The sequence below is a fragment of the Fukomys damarensis genome, unplaced genomic scaffold, assembly GCF_012274545.1.
Source record: "Fukomys damarensis isolate Sample0158 unplaced genomic scaffold, DMR_v1.0_HiC HiC_scaffold_12, whole genome shotgun sequence".
In the NCBI taxonomy this organism is placed as follows: domain Eukaryota; kingdom Metazoa; phylum Chordata; class Mammalia; order Rodentia; family Bathyergidae; genus Fukomys; species Fukomys damarensis.
In genome coordinates, this window is record NW_022900924.1 from 6,222,987 (window position 1) to 6,238,874 (window position 15,888).

At 51.2% G+C, this 15,888-nt stretch overlaps 2 protein-coding genes across 6 annotated transcripts in view; one reads left to right on the forward strand and one right to left on the reverse strand.

Annotated features, from left to right (window-relative positions):
• Positions 1–5,709, forward strand: part of LOC104848110 (sodium/glucose cotransporter 1) — a 58,282-nt gene extending 52,573 nt beyond the window's left edge. For 4 of the 5 annotated variants that reach the window (XM_010603887.1, XM_010603888.1, XM_010603889.1 and 1 more), the window contains 2 exons: positions 2,375–2,477; positions 4,956–5,709. In XM_010603887.1, coding sequence (XP_010602189.1) covers positions 2,375–2,477; positions 4,956–5,380 — 528 coding nt within the window. In that variant the 3' untranslated portion in view covers positions 5,381–5,709. The other variant, XM_033762354.1, reaches the window with a different exon arrangement.
• Positions 5,710–7,291: 1,582 nt separating this feature from the next.
• The window catches only part of Rsph14 (radial spoke head 14 homolog), an 80,840-nt gene continuing 72,243 nt past the window's right edge, over positions 7,292–15,888 (reverse strand). Inside the window, exons 5-7 of the mRNA XM_010603894.1 lie at positions 10,486–10,711; positions 9,299–9,435; positions 7,292–7,566 (exon numbers count right to left, since the gene is read on the reverse strand). Coding sequence (XP_010602196.1) covers positions 7,328–7,566; positions 9,299–9,435; positions 10,486–10,711 — 602 coding nt within the window. The 3' untranslated portion in view covers positions 7,292–7,327. The remainder of the gene's footprint in view (positions 7,567–9,298; positions 9,436–10,485; positions 10,712–15,888) is intronic.

The following is a 15,888-nucleotide window of genomic DNA, read 5'->3' on the forward strand; positions in this document are numbered from 1 at the left end:
AAAAAAAAAAAAAAAAAAAAAAAGATAATACTAGAGGGGCTGGGATTTAGCTCAGTGGCACCACACCTGCCTCAAAAGTGCAAGTTCCTGAGTTCGATCCCCGGTACTGGGGGAAAAAACCAAAACACTTAAGAATGGGGTTATGGCTCAGTGGTAGATCACTGCCTAGCATGTGGGAGGTCTTGGGTTTGATCCTAACAGTGCAAAAATTAAAAAAACAAAACTAGAAGTTCGTCAGTAATCTGCAAATTAGGTTTCATTTAGATTAAGAATTTGGCTTGTAGAGTGCAAATTTTTCATGAAAGGAGTAAGTTCAGTAACCTCAGCATGAATCAGTGCAATCAGAGCAGTCCCAGCTGCCCGTAGTGAATGAAGCCCCTGGGAAGTGGGAGGGAACAGGGTCACTGATGGCCCCACAGCAGGAGCCAGGTGATGCCTCACAGACTTCTCCTCACCAACCATTTCTTGCATCCCAGGGGAGCAGGGCCAATCACCTTTTCTAGATATTCATTAAAACATCTGAGCTCATGGAAGTTGAGTAACTTGTCCAAGAAAATAAAACTAGTAAGTAGCAGGCGTGGGACCCCGATATGGCCATAAAGCTTACATTGGCTCCCCCATCTCACCTATTTTGCACCTTGGCAGGCCAGGAACTTGGCCCCTCCAGAAGACAACAGGAGAGAGGGTCCTGGGTATCCCTCCCGCAATCCTGAGGTCTGGAGTTTGGGAAGTTGCTCAGAAGAGAACGGGTCCATAAGACCTAGCGCCTTTCTTATACTTTTGCCTGGAGTCTAGACAGAAACTAGTGTTCCTTTGTCAAAAGTTGCATCGCAAGGACAGGTAAACTTGGAAGGCTGCAAGGTTCAGGATCCACTTCAACTACTCTTTCTGCTCACTGTTTCCATTTGACTCATTCTTCTCTTGCACGCACCGCCCAGTTGGGTGATGAGTAGAACAAATGGGATCAATGATGCTCCCTCCCCACCACGAATTCTCCTTGCATCAGTGACACAGCACAAGAGAGGCTCCTGCCCCTCCTTAAGATGCTGGAGATGGCTGTCTTTTAAATTTCCTGTTGCTAAGGGTATTCGTCATTCAGATTGTTAGTATCTTTTCTGCTGTTCTCTTAACCTCGACTATGTACTTGTGTCTCCTCCCCCACCAGCCACGTATGTTCTGAGTAACTCCCAGCTGCCTGGTTGCATATTGTTGCCCTGAAGAAGACAAAATAGCTTCCCACAGGGGATAGAGCTGAAAGAAGATGTAGCATTTGTGCTGAGTGACGTGTCAGCTATGGACCTGGGCCCTGCAAACGTGGTGCCTCTGCTCACCACACCCAGGAGAATGGAACTCTGCCCCCAACTCATCCATGCTCAGAAGCCCACAGATGTCCTACAGCACCGGAACCCGGGCCCTTCCAGCACACCCAGCAGCCTCATCGATAGGGGCTGACAGTGTCCCTGGGAAGCCAAAATGTGCACATATGGCATCATCAGGAAGCAGTTAAAGTTTAAGCCAAGTCAGAATTGTAGTCCCAAAATTTGGATCTGGGGCTGTCCCCAGGTGGGGCTGGACCTTAAACTGGGCAGCTGGGAAGGCTACTCTGTCTATACGGCTCATAATCATCCTGCTGTGTGTTAGCAGGAAAGGATGCAGGGAATTGGTGGGAAATAGTGACTGCATTGTGCATTACTACCCTAACTCTCCCTCTGAAAAGGCAACAGTTGGCTGAGTTTGGTTGCTTCCCAAGGTTTCACACATGCTTTTTTAGGAATAAAAAACAGACTAGAAAGGAAAGGAAATGACCCTGCTTTGGCATATGCAAATGCCCTGTTGAATTTAGGGAATTGAGCTTGGCCCCAGGGCCAGGTACAGTCCCTCTTTGGTAGGGCTTCTGGAATGATAGCACAGGTCTCCTATGTCCTCCTTATCCAGATGATGGGGACACACACACACACACACACACACACACACACACACACACACATATGCTGCCAGAAGTAGATCCAGAGTTATGGACAATTTCTGCCCCCCTGAAGGGAATGGGTATATACTGGGTTCATGGGCCTTCCTAAAAGAAAGGAGCCTTGAGTTCATCGTCTCCAAACCCTTTCTTTACACTGAGGCCCATACAGATTGCGACACACTTGCCAGGATCACATGACCACATAGCCCCTGAACCAGAGCTAAAACTCAAGAGTCCTGGTTCCTATGACTTCCTATCCTGTCTTCCTTCTGTCTTTTGTTAATCTAGCATCCATCTCTTTCAGTCCATCAAGACCCTGGTCTGGGCAGTGGGCCATGTTACTGTATGGCTGCATAATAGGCCTGATGGTTACATGCCCCTCCTCTCTCTCTGCTTTCTCCATCACAGCTCTACAGGCTCTGCTGGAGCTTACGGAAGAGCCTGGAGGAGAGGATCGATCTGGACAGGGACAGAACGTGGAAGAGACTCCCCAGATTCCCAGCCACACCAGGTGAGAAGGAGGATGCAGCCCTGGGGACCGTCCCTGTGTGGCATGCTCTCAAGAGATTGGAGGTGTGTGCTGATGCCCCACACCCCTCTGCCTCACTATTCTCACCCTCAGAAATGCTTCAAGGCAAAAGCCTGGGCTTTCATTTTCCCTAAGATGCCTCCTGGGAGTGTTTAGGGCATGACGAAGTTGTGAAGCCATGGTGAGCAGGCTGGATTCCAGGATGGACGTGGGAGAGGGCAGCAGATGCACTGGGTGGGTCATCCCTGGAGGGTTTCCTACCTTCAGAGAGTAGCACTTAGAGGGAGAGCACTCAGAGGAGCAGCCACTACTGCCCTAGACCTACAGAGACAGGAAAGGACATTGCTGCAGTGTAGTGTGGGGTGCATGAAGAGGCAGGGCTCCCATGACACTCAGCTGCCCGATAAAGGGATCTGGGCACAGAGAAGAGAGGAGAGACGAAGTCAGGCTTGAATTGGGGGGTACCTAGGTGATGAGGAGCCAGTAAAGGAACAGAAAATCCAAAGGTTGGTGTCCTAGCAGCATTTCAAAGGGCACAGAGGTCCACTGAGGCAAACACTGATGGATGAAGAAAGGCTCAGCCTAAGAACTGGCCCCCTGGGTTTACCCACACGTAGACCATGTTGTGCCTCCAGCACGACAATCTGGGGGCTCTGTGAGAGGAGTGAGCTGGAGTGTGGGGATTCAAAACCAGAGGCTCCTGGGAACGGGGGTAAGAGATGACCCACTCCAGTGGGAATATAGGGGCAGGGAAGGAGGGCACCCTGGGAGCAGATCTGGGGGAGAATTCGGCTTCAGTCCAAGAAAGGAAGGAGAGCGTGTCCATGAGACAAGCTGAGACCCTGGGACTCCAGAGTGTCAGAGAAAGGGTTTCGGCAAATAGGGTCAGAAAAGGAGCATCCCAGGCCATAGCAGGTGGGGTGATCTGAGCTTCTCGCAGCCCCTGACGCAATCTGGGATAAAGGGCATAATGAGATTAGTCCTGAGTCTGAGGCACAGAATGGTGAAGAGACTATGAGTTTGGGGGAGGGAGGAAAAGGAAAAGCAGGGGCCTGGCTGTAGAGAAGACAGAATTTTTCCCTTTTCACTTCTGCCAGGGGATTTCAGAGCCCAGAAAGAGCCTGGGATCTCTCCTGACACCTGCAGGAGATGGGCATCTGCTTGGGGAGGGCCTTGGGGAGTTCTATGGCATGATAAATGGCCTCTCCTGGGCAGAAGACCCTATGCTTCTGGAGGATACGGGACTCAAGTCTCCCTCTGATGGCTCTTCTTCTCTACAGAGATGTAAATTTACTCCCTGAGTGCCTACAATGTGCCAGTGCTACCAAAATTACGTATGATAGGTATAGTTACTACCCCCATTTTAGAGCTGGGGAAACTAAGGCATTTAGCAATCAGGTAACTTGTCTCTGTGCCACAGATAACCAGTTAGTGGTAGAGCTGGGATCTGAACACTGGGAGTCTCATTCCAAAGTCTGGGCGCTCAGCCCTGAGCCAGCCAACTGCCCATCATACAGCCCTGGCTGATTTGGGTGACAGTTATGCCTTTGGGCTCATGGGTCCTACGAGCCTCAGCTATAAGGACAGGAGCCCAGGAGACACTGGCTTGGAGGTTGTCCAACAAGATGAGACAGGAAACATCACAGTGCTGGAAGTCCACTCAGAATGAAACAGGGTTGTCTTGCCATGCAGGAGCTATCCATTCCCAGAAGTGGCTTAGAGGTCACATTGCAGGCGGTGGCTGGGCCCCAGCTGGTGTGCTGGAGCTGACCGTGGTGCTGAGCTGAGCCTGCGCAGGCCCCAAGGGGCAGGCCAGCCTCCGTCTCACAGACACTGGAGTAATACTCAAGTTCCACGCAAGAGTTTTTCCAGTAGTTTGGCCTAGAAAAATGTATGGCAGCTTTCCTGTAATTCCTAAACTGCCTCCCCGACCCCACACAGCAGTAGGAAGAGCCTCCGAGTGTCTATGGGGCAGCACAGAGACAGACAGCTGCTTGGTGAAAGAGAGCAGTATCAATTTCCAGGACTTTGGGGTCCCCTCCTACCTTCAGAGAGTAGCACTTAGAGGGAGAGCACTCAGAGGAGCAGCCACTACTTCCCTAGACCTACAGAGACAGGAAAGGACGTTGCTGCAGTGTAGTGTGGGGTGCGTGAAGAGGCAGGGCTCCCATGACACTCAGCTGCCGGATAAAGGGATCTGGGCACAGCTGAGAGCCCTGCAGTCACACTCCACCCCGACAACACATCCCAAGTCTCTCTTCCCCCCTCCTGTTTCAAGTCATGTCTCTGAATACGGCTGTGGGCATTCTACGTCCAGGCCAAAGAGTGTTTTTTCGTGTTATGAGTGGGTCTGTTGGACTTCACACTGAACTCAATTCTAAGAAATGAGTCTCTACAAGGACCTCCTCCTGTATCATGGCCTACACGCCCTCTTACCTTTGCCTGTTCCCTCTCTTCTAGCTATGTTCCGGGATTCCCAAAGCTGCTTCTGGGAGGCCTTCCAACTGTTTTTTGGCCTGGAGCCAAAGCTGAACCCTGAGGTGGCCCCTGGAAAGGCCTCCGAGGAGATAAATGCAACTGAGGAGATGGAGGCAACTAAGAAAAGGGAATGTGATTGTTTGAAAGTTACTGAGGTCCTGGTCCCTGGAGAGGCATCCAGAAAGATAGAAATAAGGAAGGAAGAGATGGAGCAAGGTGGCACATCAGAAAGCATAGGCATCCTGGCTGAAGGAGAGATATCCAGGAATATGAAGGCAACCAAGGAGAAGAAGAAAAATACAGAGAGGGGTGATGTGTCAGAAAAACCCTGCTGGGGAAGGGCGATCTATGCCAGTGCGACCATCTTGATCACACTCCTTGTCTTTGTCCACGTCTACTTTGCCTGAAGCAGCTCGGGCCTCAGGTGTTGGAGGGCACCAAGGATGCTGCCTTTGCCGGACCTTCATCAAGAAAGAGATGAAGTGTTTCCTCCCGGGAGACCCAAGAATATGAGGCCAACATTTACACCAATGAAAATGCTCCCTCAGTGGGATGTATCAAATGCCACCAGCTGCAGGGCCATGGATTTGTAGCGCTCTTGTTCTGATTTTTATCCCTTCTTCTATCTATATACATTAATTTTCACATAAGCCAATCTTATATTCCTCAGACATCTAAATACCAGTTGGTTCTGGTTTATAAAGCTTTTTGTATAACACTGGATTTGGTTTGCTCATCTTTTGTTGAGTTTTTGTGTCATAAGGAAAACTAGTCTGTAGTGTTCTTGATTTCTTTGGTTTGAGTATCAGAGTAGTATCAGCCTTGTGAAGGACTGGAATTCTTGCCTGGAGACTTGTAAGGGTAGATGTTCAGTTGGATACAAAGGGGAAGAACTCAGAAGAGAGACTGGGACTAGAGTCCCAGATTTGGGGAGAGAGAGCAGAGAGCAGGCACAGGTAGAAAGGTGACTCAGAAGGGTGGTAGGCAAGGCCCACAGCCAGGCAGATGAAAATGAAAAATAAGAGAAGCAAAGGCCTAAAACAGAGAAGCATCAGCACCACTGGTCATGCAGCAAGAGAGGGTTTTACATCCAAGACCAAGAACACAGGGTTTTGGTGGTAGAGACATCTGACCTTGGTTGAAGCCTGTGGCAGGAGTAGAGCCAGCATGCTATGGGTTGAGACAGGACTGGGATATATTGCTTTCCTGAAGGAGAAAACTCCACATGGGCCCAGCACCCAGTCCCTTGCAGACCATGGGGCACTACTTGGACGAATCCTTGAATTCCCAGAACATAAACTTTTCTGTGTTTCTTCTGAGAAACCTGAGGTTCTCTGGAGCTCACTGAAAGAACTACAGGAAGAAACTCACTTGGGACTCTGATTTTGCTAATAATATTTATTCTAAGAACTCTTCTCAAAATTGATTCCTGATTATTTGGAGACCTCAAAAAGTTCCTTGGGGAAAGATACAAGCTCCAGCTCAGCCTCCAAAGAGAGGGCCCAGCCTGAAAGCTGAGCTCTGCCTCCCTTGTTCCTCTAGAAGAGGTCAGAACCACTGCTTCTCCCCCAAAACTACAGGAGCCCTCACTTGGTTACACTAGGCAGGGCTGGCTTGGAGATAAAGGGGCTCTCGAACCACTCCCCCAACCTCATTCCCATGCCTCAGTCTCCCCACGGAGGTAATATCACAGGTAGAGACATGGATGGGAGGCAGGCTCGTGGAAGGCTACCCTGAAGCTGACAGGCCCAGGGGAGAGGAGATGGCACAGCGGGCTTTAGAATGGCCAAGTGGGATACACTCCAGTGACCTCCCTTGTTTGGAGAGGAATGCAGCTGTTTGAGGGGACAATCTTAACACGGAAATTGAGCCTATTACCGTCCTAAGTGGTCAGTCCTAAAGGATCTTCTCATGACCGACTCACCCTCCCCTAGGGAAAGTCCACATCAGGGCTTTCACCTTCCTTCCTGCCCCCCAGCGGGGGAAGGCAGAGAAGGTGGCTGAACAGGAAGCACAGATGAGAGTGCTCAGCAGGGCCACTCCCAGCTGCACTCCACAGGCCTGGTGACTCAGGCATCCCAAGCGTGGCTAATGACTGGTCCAGCTAAGTTCCTCCCAACTTCCAACAGTCTCCCTGCCCCAACTCTTGCTCCTGGAGGCCTCAGCCCTGCACTCCACCTTCTGAGGGAACACTGGGCCTGTGCTGCCCAGGACCTTGTCCCTCTAGGCATGGAATCTCCCCTTTGACCGGAAAGAAAGATGTAACCATGCTCCAGGAATATAAAATACCACTGGGACCCAAGATAAAGAGAGTCCATCTATTTATTCAGGTATGGATGAGAATGTGGCAGAGCTCAGGGTTTCCACTCAATCACTTTGATGGCGACCTGGGCTGCCCGCTGTACAGTCTGGTTGTCATCCAACTCTAGAATACGGAAGGCAGGCACCTGGGGCTGCAGGTGCTTGCGGCCCTCAGGGGCCTCCGCCAGCATGGTGAGGGCCTTGGTGGCATTCAGGCGTACCCTGGTCAAGGGTGAAGACAGCAGCTGCAGGAGAGGGTCCAAGGCATCTGCATCCAGGGCAGCATATTTCCCTGCAGGTCACCAACAGCAGGTTTCCTAATCAACCACCTTCTTCCTGCTCCCTTCCTGCCCACCCTTCTTTCACCCCATCTCTCTTGCACTCTTCTGCTAAGTCCAGCCTGGGGGGCTAGGCCTGGCTCTCATCCCCTGCCCTTCCAGCTCCTAACTGGCTTCCATACATGCACCTTGTTCTTGACCTGCAATTACGCCCCACACAAGTTTGCCTTCTTTAGTTGGAAAGCCAATCGTTTATGTGGCAAATATTTCTGGAACAACTATTCTGCACCCAGCACAAAAACACACATAGTGGGGCGAAAGGCCTAGCTCTGTACTCAGAATGTTTGCCTGGCATACGTGAGGCCTTAGGTTCATTCAATCCTCAACACAAAAAACAAACAAACAAACAAACAAAGCAGCCATATGGTTCTTGCCCTTGTGCACTAACAGACAGTACTGGGTGTGAGATGCTCTCCTTGACACTTCGCTCCCAGTTACTGCCGTTAGTGTACTCTCTCCTCTTCTGCGGAGGTCTCTCGACTCTGGCCTCCTAATTACCCTGTCCTTTGAGTCAGGCCCCCAGTCCTTCCCAGAGGAGGCTTGGCCCCATCAAGTGCCCCACCAGATGCTGCACTTCTCCCATCGCGCAGCTGAGAGCTTGGCCTGTGCTAGGGGCTTAGAGACCCTCAGCTGGTGTACCTGCTGGGGAGCAAGTGGCTTCCCATCCTTTGGTTCTGGACTCTGTGTCTCTCGCTACTGCCTGAACCCCTATGGTCTCCCTGGCCCTGCAAGTGTCCCCACAGGAAGCCTGAGCTGAGGTACCAAGATGAAGGCACAGGGGCCATCGCTGCCCGCACCATATTGATAGCATCCTGACTACACGATGGAAAGGTGGGCTGTGGACCCTTAGAAGGCCTCAACCTCTGCTCCTGTGACTATCTAAAGTTCTACCATTCTGCTCCAGAATGGAGTTTCTGGGAGACTTTGTCTTTGAAAGGCTTTGAGGCATGTTGATTATGAATCCAACGTGCAGAGTCTTCCATGGAACCAAATGGAAGTTCACACCACAGGGCTGATGAAGATGAGTATAAACCACTGGGGAAGGTCAGACAGTTTTCAGCAGGTCTAAAGGTTGGAAGGGGCACCACTATACCCCAGACAGTCAGGTGTGGAGACCAGCCAAGGTCTATTCCCTCAGCCCAAGTTGGTGACATAAAAGCCTAACTCACTGGGAGTCCTAAGCTGGAGACCTGGGGAAAGAGAATCCTGTATTCTTATTTTTCCCCTCCCCAACTCGAGAAAAATAATTATGATCAAGAAACAGAGTCAAGAGCAAGGTTCGCCTAGGCCTCGGGATAACAGAGTCATGGATTACAAACTAATCAATCCCAGAACCATGAAGTTCTGGATCAGAGATGGGATTCCAGGGATTCCAGGCCCAGTGTGAAGTGATAAAGGCTTTAACGCAAGTGGCTGGAGAGAGACCACAGGCAGCCTGCTCCCAGGAAGAAGAGAGAGGGCTGAGCTTTGACGCAAATCTCAAAAAGGACTTCCATGACAGGCCAAGAAGAGGATTTTGATGAAGCGTGGAGGGTAGGGGGTGAGGGGAAAAATACTAGGCCCCTGAGCAGAAGGACAAGTTTTGGAAAGCTCACTACAACTGCTGGTATGCTAGGAAGCTCACTTTCCCCTCCTGCTTGGACCCACCCGGCTTCAGCTATCCTGGGGTGGCCACCCCCAACTTACCTTCAGTGGTCACTGTGGCATACATCAAGGCTCCTGCAGCATTGGCCTGAACCTCCTGCTCCTCGTCTTTCAGAAGATCAACCAGGATGGGGATGACATCATACTGCCTCACTTGGTTCTTGCCCTCCAAAGGGATGCTGGGACAGAAAGGGGACAATCAGGGCCTCCACTTGAAGGGGAAGGACAAAGTAAGGCCCAGGACTGCCCGAGGGGGACACAAAAGGAAAGGATTTATTTATACTGGGACTATCCTTGGCAGCCCAAGACTGACCAAGGCTGGGACAGGCTCCAAGATACAGAGGAGTGCTGGTATGAGTGCGTCCTGCTGCCAGTGAAAGTGAGACCAGGGGTCTGGGGAACAACGGAGACTTTTCCTAAACCATCACTCAAAATGAAATGAGACACATCTTCCCTGGCCCTAAAGACCTGACAAATGATTGGCCAGAAAAGCCTTAAGGGGCCTGAGTCAGACCACACTTATAGAAATATAGGCCTAGGCCTCTAGGGAGAACCCCAAATGGAAGAAAATCCAGGAGTTAGGGAGACAAAGAGCCCCTAACTAAGAGGATATGGCCACAGCCAAAGCAGAGGCTATGGGGGAGGGATGAGCCACCTGTCCTGGGGTACCAGAATCAGGAGACTTTGTGCTTCCTTAGTTCCCAAGCCAGGATTTCGACCATATCCTGTGTGACCTTGAGTGATTAGATTTTTGTGATTCAATCTCCTTGCTTGCAAAGGGAGACACCTCCTCCTTCAGAAAGTTGTCTCTGTGTGCAGTTCACAGACAACGTCTGGACATTGTAAGCACTTTGTGACCACTGGCTATAATTGTTACCACTCCTGCTTGCCTTCCCCTTGGAGGGAGGTGACCAGTCAGCTGGTATTTTGCCCAGGTGGGAGGATGGTAAGGAAGGATTTCCTGGGATACAGGATGCTCTCAAGTCAATGGGAAATGGCCATTCTAATAGAGAAGATCCGTTTCCATTCCGGCACCCTTCTTCCCCAAGGCCCATCAGGATAGGGGAAGGGAGCCCAGAGTAGATGCCTTTGGACTATGGGGCAGGCCTGGCTGAGGGAAGCCCCACTGCTGACCTGCTGCTGTGCCAGGAGTAGCCCCATTGCCTTATCTGGGCCTTTGCAGCAGCCCGAGGGGGCAGTCACTCAGTCCAGTATAGACTGGGCCTCACCTGATGGCAATGAGTGCCCGAGCAGCTTTGCTGCGGATGTTTTTGTTGGTGCTAAGGAGCTTCTGCTTGAGGAAGGGCACAGCACAGCTGCTCAGTGCTTCAGTGGCATCTTCCTGCAGGCAGGGAGCTAGTGTATCCAAGATGAGTTCCTGGATGTCCTCCTCTTCTCTCTGCAGCTTCCACACCAGCGAAGGGATCAGGCCACTGCTGATGATGCCCTGGGCCCCTGCGGGACAGGAAACGGTACTGGGGGTAGAAGGGAGCAGCCACCCGCCTCCATGCTGATTGGCCTACATGGCTGGGGTGGCGGTTGACGGGAGAACTTGGCAAGGGGCCTGAACAGCCATCAGGAGACTGTGGGTGTACTCGTGTCAGAAGCTGGGGTAGAGCTGAGAAGTGAGACCTCAGAGGTCCCCAAAACATGCCAGCCTTTGGTCCCTGTGCTTGAGGGGCATCAGCCATAAACAGGTGCACAGCCAGCTGAGAGACAGCAGTCACCCCTAGGAGAGCCTGGCAGCTCACTCCTATAGGTCCAAGTACATTAAGGGAACTTCCTTTTCCCCTGCCTTGGTCCAGAGTGGTGAGGAGCCATCCAAAAGCCCCATCCCACCCAAACCATGTCCAAAGCCAATGGGGCCCCAAAACTGGTTTGGCTGGACCCTGAGAAGAGCTTGAAATGGAAGGATAGGTAGAGACTTGGGGTAGAGGTAGAAGACATCTCTGGTGTCTTCTGTCCCAAAAAGGGCTGTGTCCCAGTCAAAGGTGTCAGGAATCCACAGGTCTTAAAGGAACCTGGGACCTCACAAGAAGGAGAGTTCCACATGCCTGTGACTCCTAGGGGGGAACCCAGAACCTTAGCACAGGTCTCCAGGAACCCAAGATCTCAGAGAAGCCCTCCTGAGTCATACAGATGAGGATGGAGCAAAGAGCACCTCTGCCCCACAACGTGTAGGCCGCCTGTCACTACTTCAGCCAGCCCCTCCTTCCCCTCCCCAGCAGCCATCACTGCCTACCCAGAGACCATCTACAGCCCCTGGGGAGGTGGCCACCAGCAAACACCTCTCTCCCACCCTCCCCAGCTAAATCCTCTAATTTACTCTAGAGAGATAAACAAACAGGTTAATTAGCCTAAAGGTCTCGGAGTACCAATTAATACTGGGGATTTCCTCTTTGAAGATTTCACCCTAGCCTTCCTTCCTCACTCCCTGAGGACATCAAACGGCAGGTGCCTGGGGTGAGGGGTGATGAGGTGGCACGGTTTTCAGAGCTAGCACTGCCCCATTGCTTTTTGGAACACTCAGGACACAGGGAAAACAGTTTCCTGTTGCTTCATGTGTGTTGGGCTTTGCTTTTCAAAATTTTAGTATCCACAGACTTTTCTTTTTTTTTGGTACTGGGGATCGAACTTCAGACCTTGTGCTCTCTGATCCTGGTTTCTTCGGTGCTAAAATGAGCCTACCTGGCAGACTGTTGTATAATACCAGGGAAAGTTGACAATCAACTAACTGAGGCTTGATTATGGCCTTACTTCCACCTGAATCTAAGCTTCCCAGGAAACGCCAGGGACACACATGCTGCTACTGGAACTGCCAGGAGCTGCTGTCGGAGCTGGGAGGAACAAAGGGCGAGAGAGGGAAGGACAGAGGAAGTTGCAGTTCAGAAAGTCGGAATGTTAGATGGGGTCACCTCCATTGCTCCCCTCTACCTTGCTAAGGAAACAAGCCCAGAGAGGAGGTTTGAATCCCTAAGGTCACACAGCAGATGCAGGCAAACCCAGGGCCATCAGTTCCTTGGGTTTTGTCTCTCAGGCATCTGTCTTGGGCTCCTGCTTGTAGAAATACTCATCACTGGGCCCTGGGTTCATTTTGAGACCGAGGGAGAAGATTAAAAATAAAACGCATGCCGGGTGTGCCTTTCTGCTCGTTCACTTTGCTTTTCAGCTAAAAGGAAAGTGGCGGGCCTGGCTATTTATAACTAACCCAGATCCACATGGTTTGTTCAAACGGGGGTAGGGCACACAGACCCTAGGGAAACAAACCAGAGAACCCTACCCAGCCGGGCCACAGCCTGAGGATCAGTGCAGGGATGGCGATACAGGTAGAGCACAGAGAGAAGCCAGTCAGGACAGGGTGACACCCACACAGGCCCAGCCTTTGGCAGCCAACAGTCCAGAAATGAATGAGACACCCCACCCCACACCGGGGAAGTAGGAGGACTAGTAGGAGAGTCAGCTGAGGACAGGTCATTATGAAACACGTTGTCACACGTGTAAAGAGGAATTGCAGGGTCCTGGGGCTCTGGAAGTGCAGGAAGGCAGACTCATAGAAACTAGGCCTCATGGAGGTTGAGAAAAGTCTTAGATGGCAGAGAGGTCAAGGGACCATGATGTGTTTGGGGGAGGGCCTCCAACTGGCCTCATGGCTGTTTAGGCCAGGATGGGTTTAGTGGTTGAGTCAGAAAGTTCCACTAAGTTAATAGGTGCCTTGGACATGGAGCCACCTGCAGTTGAGGCTTGGACCTTTCCTGGGGGAGAGGTTGACACCATCTCACCCTGTCCCTGCTGAGTTGTGGAGGTACCTGGTGGCTTTAGCCATCAGGCCGCCAACTGTTGTCTCCAGTCACACTCTTCTGGCCAGTAAGGACTCAAGACACAGCGCTGGCCCCCAGGTTCTGGTCCCAGATCTATCCATTCCTGCTCTGGAGTAGGAATGGCAACCTGGACCCACCTCACAGTGACGCACCCATTCAGCTTTAGCCTTGTCTGGCACCATCCCCTGGACTCTAGGCACACAGATACCACCCATGACAATACCATTTTTGCTTGTGGGTATGCTCCTGTGTCCTCAGCTCTCTTGGCTTCCCAGTAACACTCAACATAGCTAACTGCTTCTTCTCCCTTCGGACACCCTTCTGGCAGCTTTAGGACCATCCACTGCCTCATCCCCACCTCTCCACCTGCTCCTCCATCTTCTTGGCGAATGCCATGCCTTCCACCTGTGGCTTCCCTCACTCACTAAGATGCCCTCCTTTGTCTTTACTTTCTTCCATCTTCTCCCTGCCCCTGGACCAGCACAGAGCACCCTGCTAACTGACTCAACATTGTCACCTAGCATACGCCATGTCCCCATGATCCCCACAGCTGGAGCAGGCCCTATGCTTAACTAGGCCTCATGGACTACTTTTTTTTTTTTCTGGACTAACCAGTTGATTTTTTTTTTTGTATTTGATTATGCTCTGTAGCACAACTCACACCATCTGTGGGACCATGCTTACTATAAATAAATATGAAACCATAACTTGTTGTCCACCTTCTCATTTAGACAGCTAATGTTACAATTCACCAGTGGGTCTTAGGCCAACATCCTCAATCTTACTTGAAGACCACCAGCCACATGTGACTATATTCAGCATCCTTGCTGGCTCGGCCATGCTGGTCTTGTCTAGGTTTTCCCAGGCCTCCACCTCCTTCATGTTTAGTGTCATCCTCACCTTAAATCTCACATCTCTCCAAAACCCCATCACTGGCCACTTCCTCTTTTGCTGTAGCCTCAGCCTAAGCATCTCTTCATTCAGGAATTTGGCCCAGGGCTCAATGCTCCCCCTACCCTATGCCCTCAGACTGCCATGGGGTCACTTCCAACAGGCTCAAATGACTATAATATCTGATTATTGTTCTGCTTTCAGTCCCAAGGGTCTAACAGAAAAGCGCCAAGTTTGAATCCTGAAACTATGCCTACAAGAGGCCATCAGTAAATTACTGCTGTATGAACAAGTATAATTAGTTTGACACCAGGTCAGACATCCCTCTCACTGGGAGGTGATCACCAGGGTCAGGTCAAGGAGGTCAACCCCAGAGGACCACTCAGGGGGCTAACCAATGGTCCTATGGCTGGAATGCCATGGAGTGTTATCTTACTCTTGCATCTAGGTTTGTTCCGCGGAAGCTGTCCACTAACTCAAATCCTGCAGTAGAAACTGCTTCTGCCAACCCCTGGCCATAAGCTAATGCACATTTCCTATATATATATTGACCTTCAAAATTACCCTCTGAGGCAGATCTTTTAAAAGCTAAGGAGAATGAGGGTCAACCCAGCCACATTGCTGCTGACCTAGACTGACATAGCCTCTCGGCTGTGAAGATGGAAGAAGCTAGGGATAAGGGAGGGAGTCTTAGTGAGGGAAGCCACTGGTGGGAGGGATGGCATTCACTAAGAACATAAAGGAGCCCTTTGACTGAGGGCCAAATTATTTTGGTCCTCATTGGCCACCTCCATGGAGCAGGGTGGCACATCTAGGTTGGCCTCGGTAATGCCCATAACAAGTATTTTCCCTGTCCTAAAACTTCAGGCAGAACCTTCCTAAGTGAGCTGTGACTCTAGTGTATGTAGTGCAATAGTCTCCGTTTCATACCAGAGGAAATATTTCTTGGGGCCACAGCACCCAACTGGTAGAGCCCAAAAGCCACCGCTCTCCAACCACAGATCCCAGCTGGGGCTGAAAACCCATCAACATCTGCAAAAGGCCAGTTCCCGTGCTTCTGTTCAATGAATGGGGCGATCCAAGTAATGTGACTATAAAGATGTACAGTAACAAGTAAGGTGTTAGCTGGGACTGCGCCTGAATTTCACCAGCGATGCTCTAAGATGCACAGCTTCAGTTTACAAAGATGAAAAAGACAACAGTATTAATGTCCTGACGCTCTAGCGTGAGCTTTTTAAGCACCGGACTGAGGTACTCCTGGTCTTGAGGCCCACAGATAAAGCAAACTGATATTTGGCAGCTTATTCTCAGTGCATTTTGCTGAGCGTCCAAAGATGCCAGTGAGGGGCTGGCCTTCACTAGCTGCCTTCACTCTTTATCTGTGGGCTGGGGACCAGCTTCTAGGCCCTTCTTCCTTTCAAGACAACCTTTCAGTGGGTCAGGATTGCCAAGGACCCTGAAGACACGCTGAGAATGAACGCAGCAGAGATGAATAATGACCCCTGCCATTCTGCACAAACTTCACGGATGTGAATCTTTAAGAACTGCACAGCCTTTCACACGTCCGAGGACTGTCGCAACAACCCAAAAAAGCAGGTGGCACTAACCCCAAGCAGAATAGTAGGCTGCCCACGGTTGCAGAGCCCGGTTGAGTTCGAACCGGGTTGGGAGAAGACGAATAGGGACCAACAGTGGTGAAGGGGTAGGGGCTACCGCTGCTACTGGGGCTTATCGCCGCGGCTGCAAGAAGGGGCCTCGCTGGATGGGTGTCTGTGCCTCCCAACAGCACAGCCCTCTGGATACTGGTGGGCAGTGTGTGCAAGACTGCGGCGCGCGCCGAGCCCCGGACCCGCCTTGTCTGCCCCCATTGGATTTCCGGGGCGTCCGTCTGAAGCCCCTGCCCAATAGGCTATGAGCCGGCGC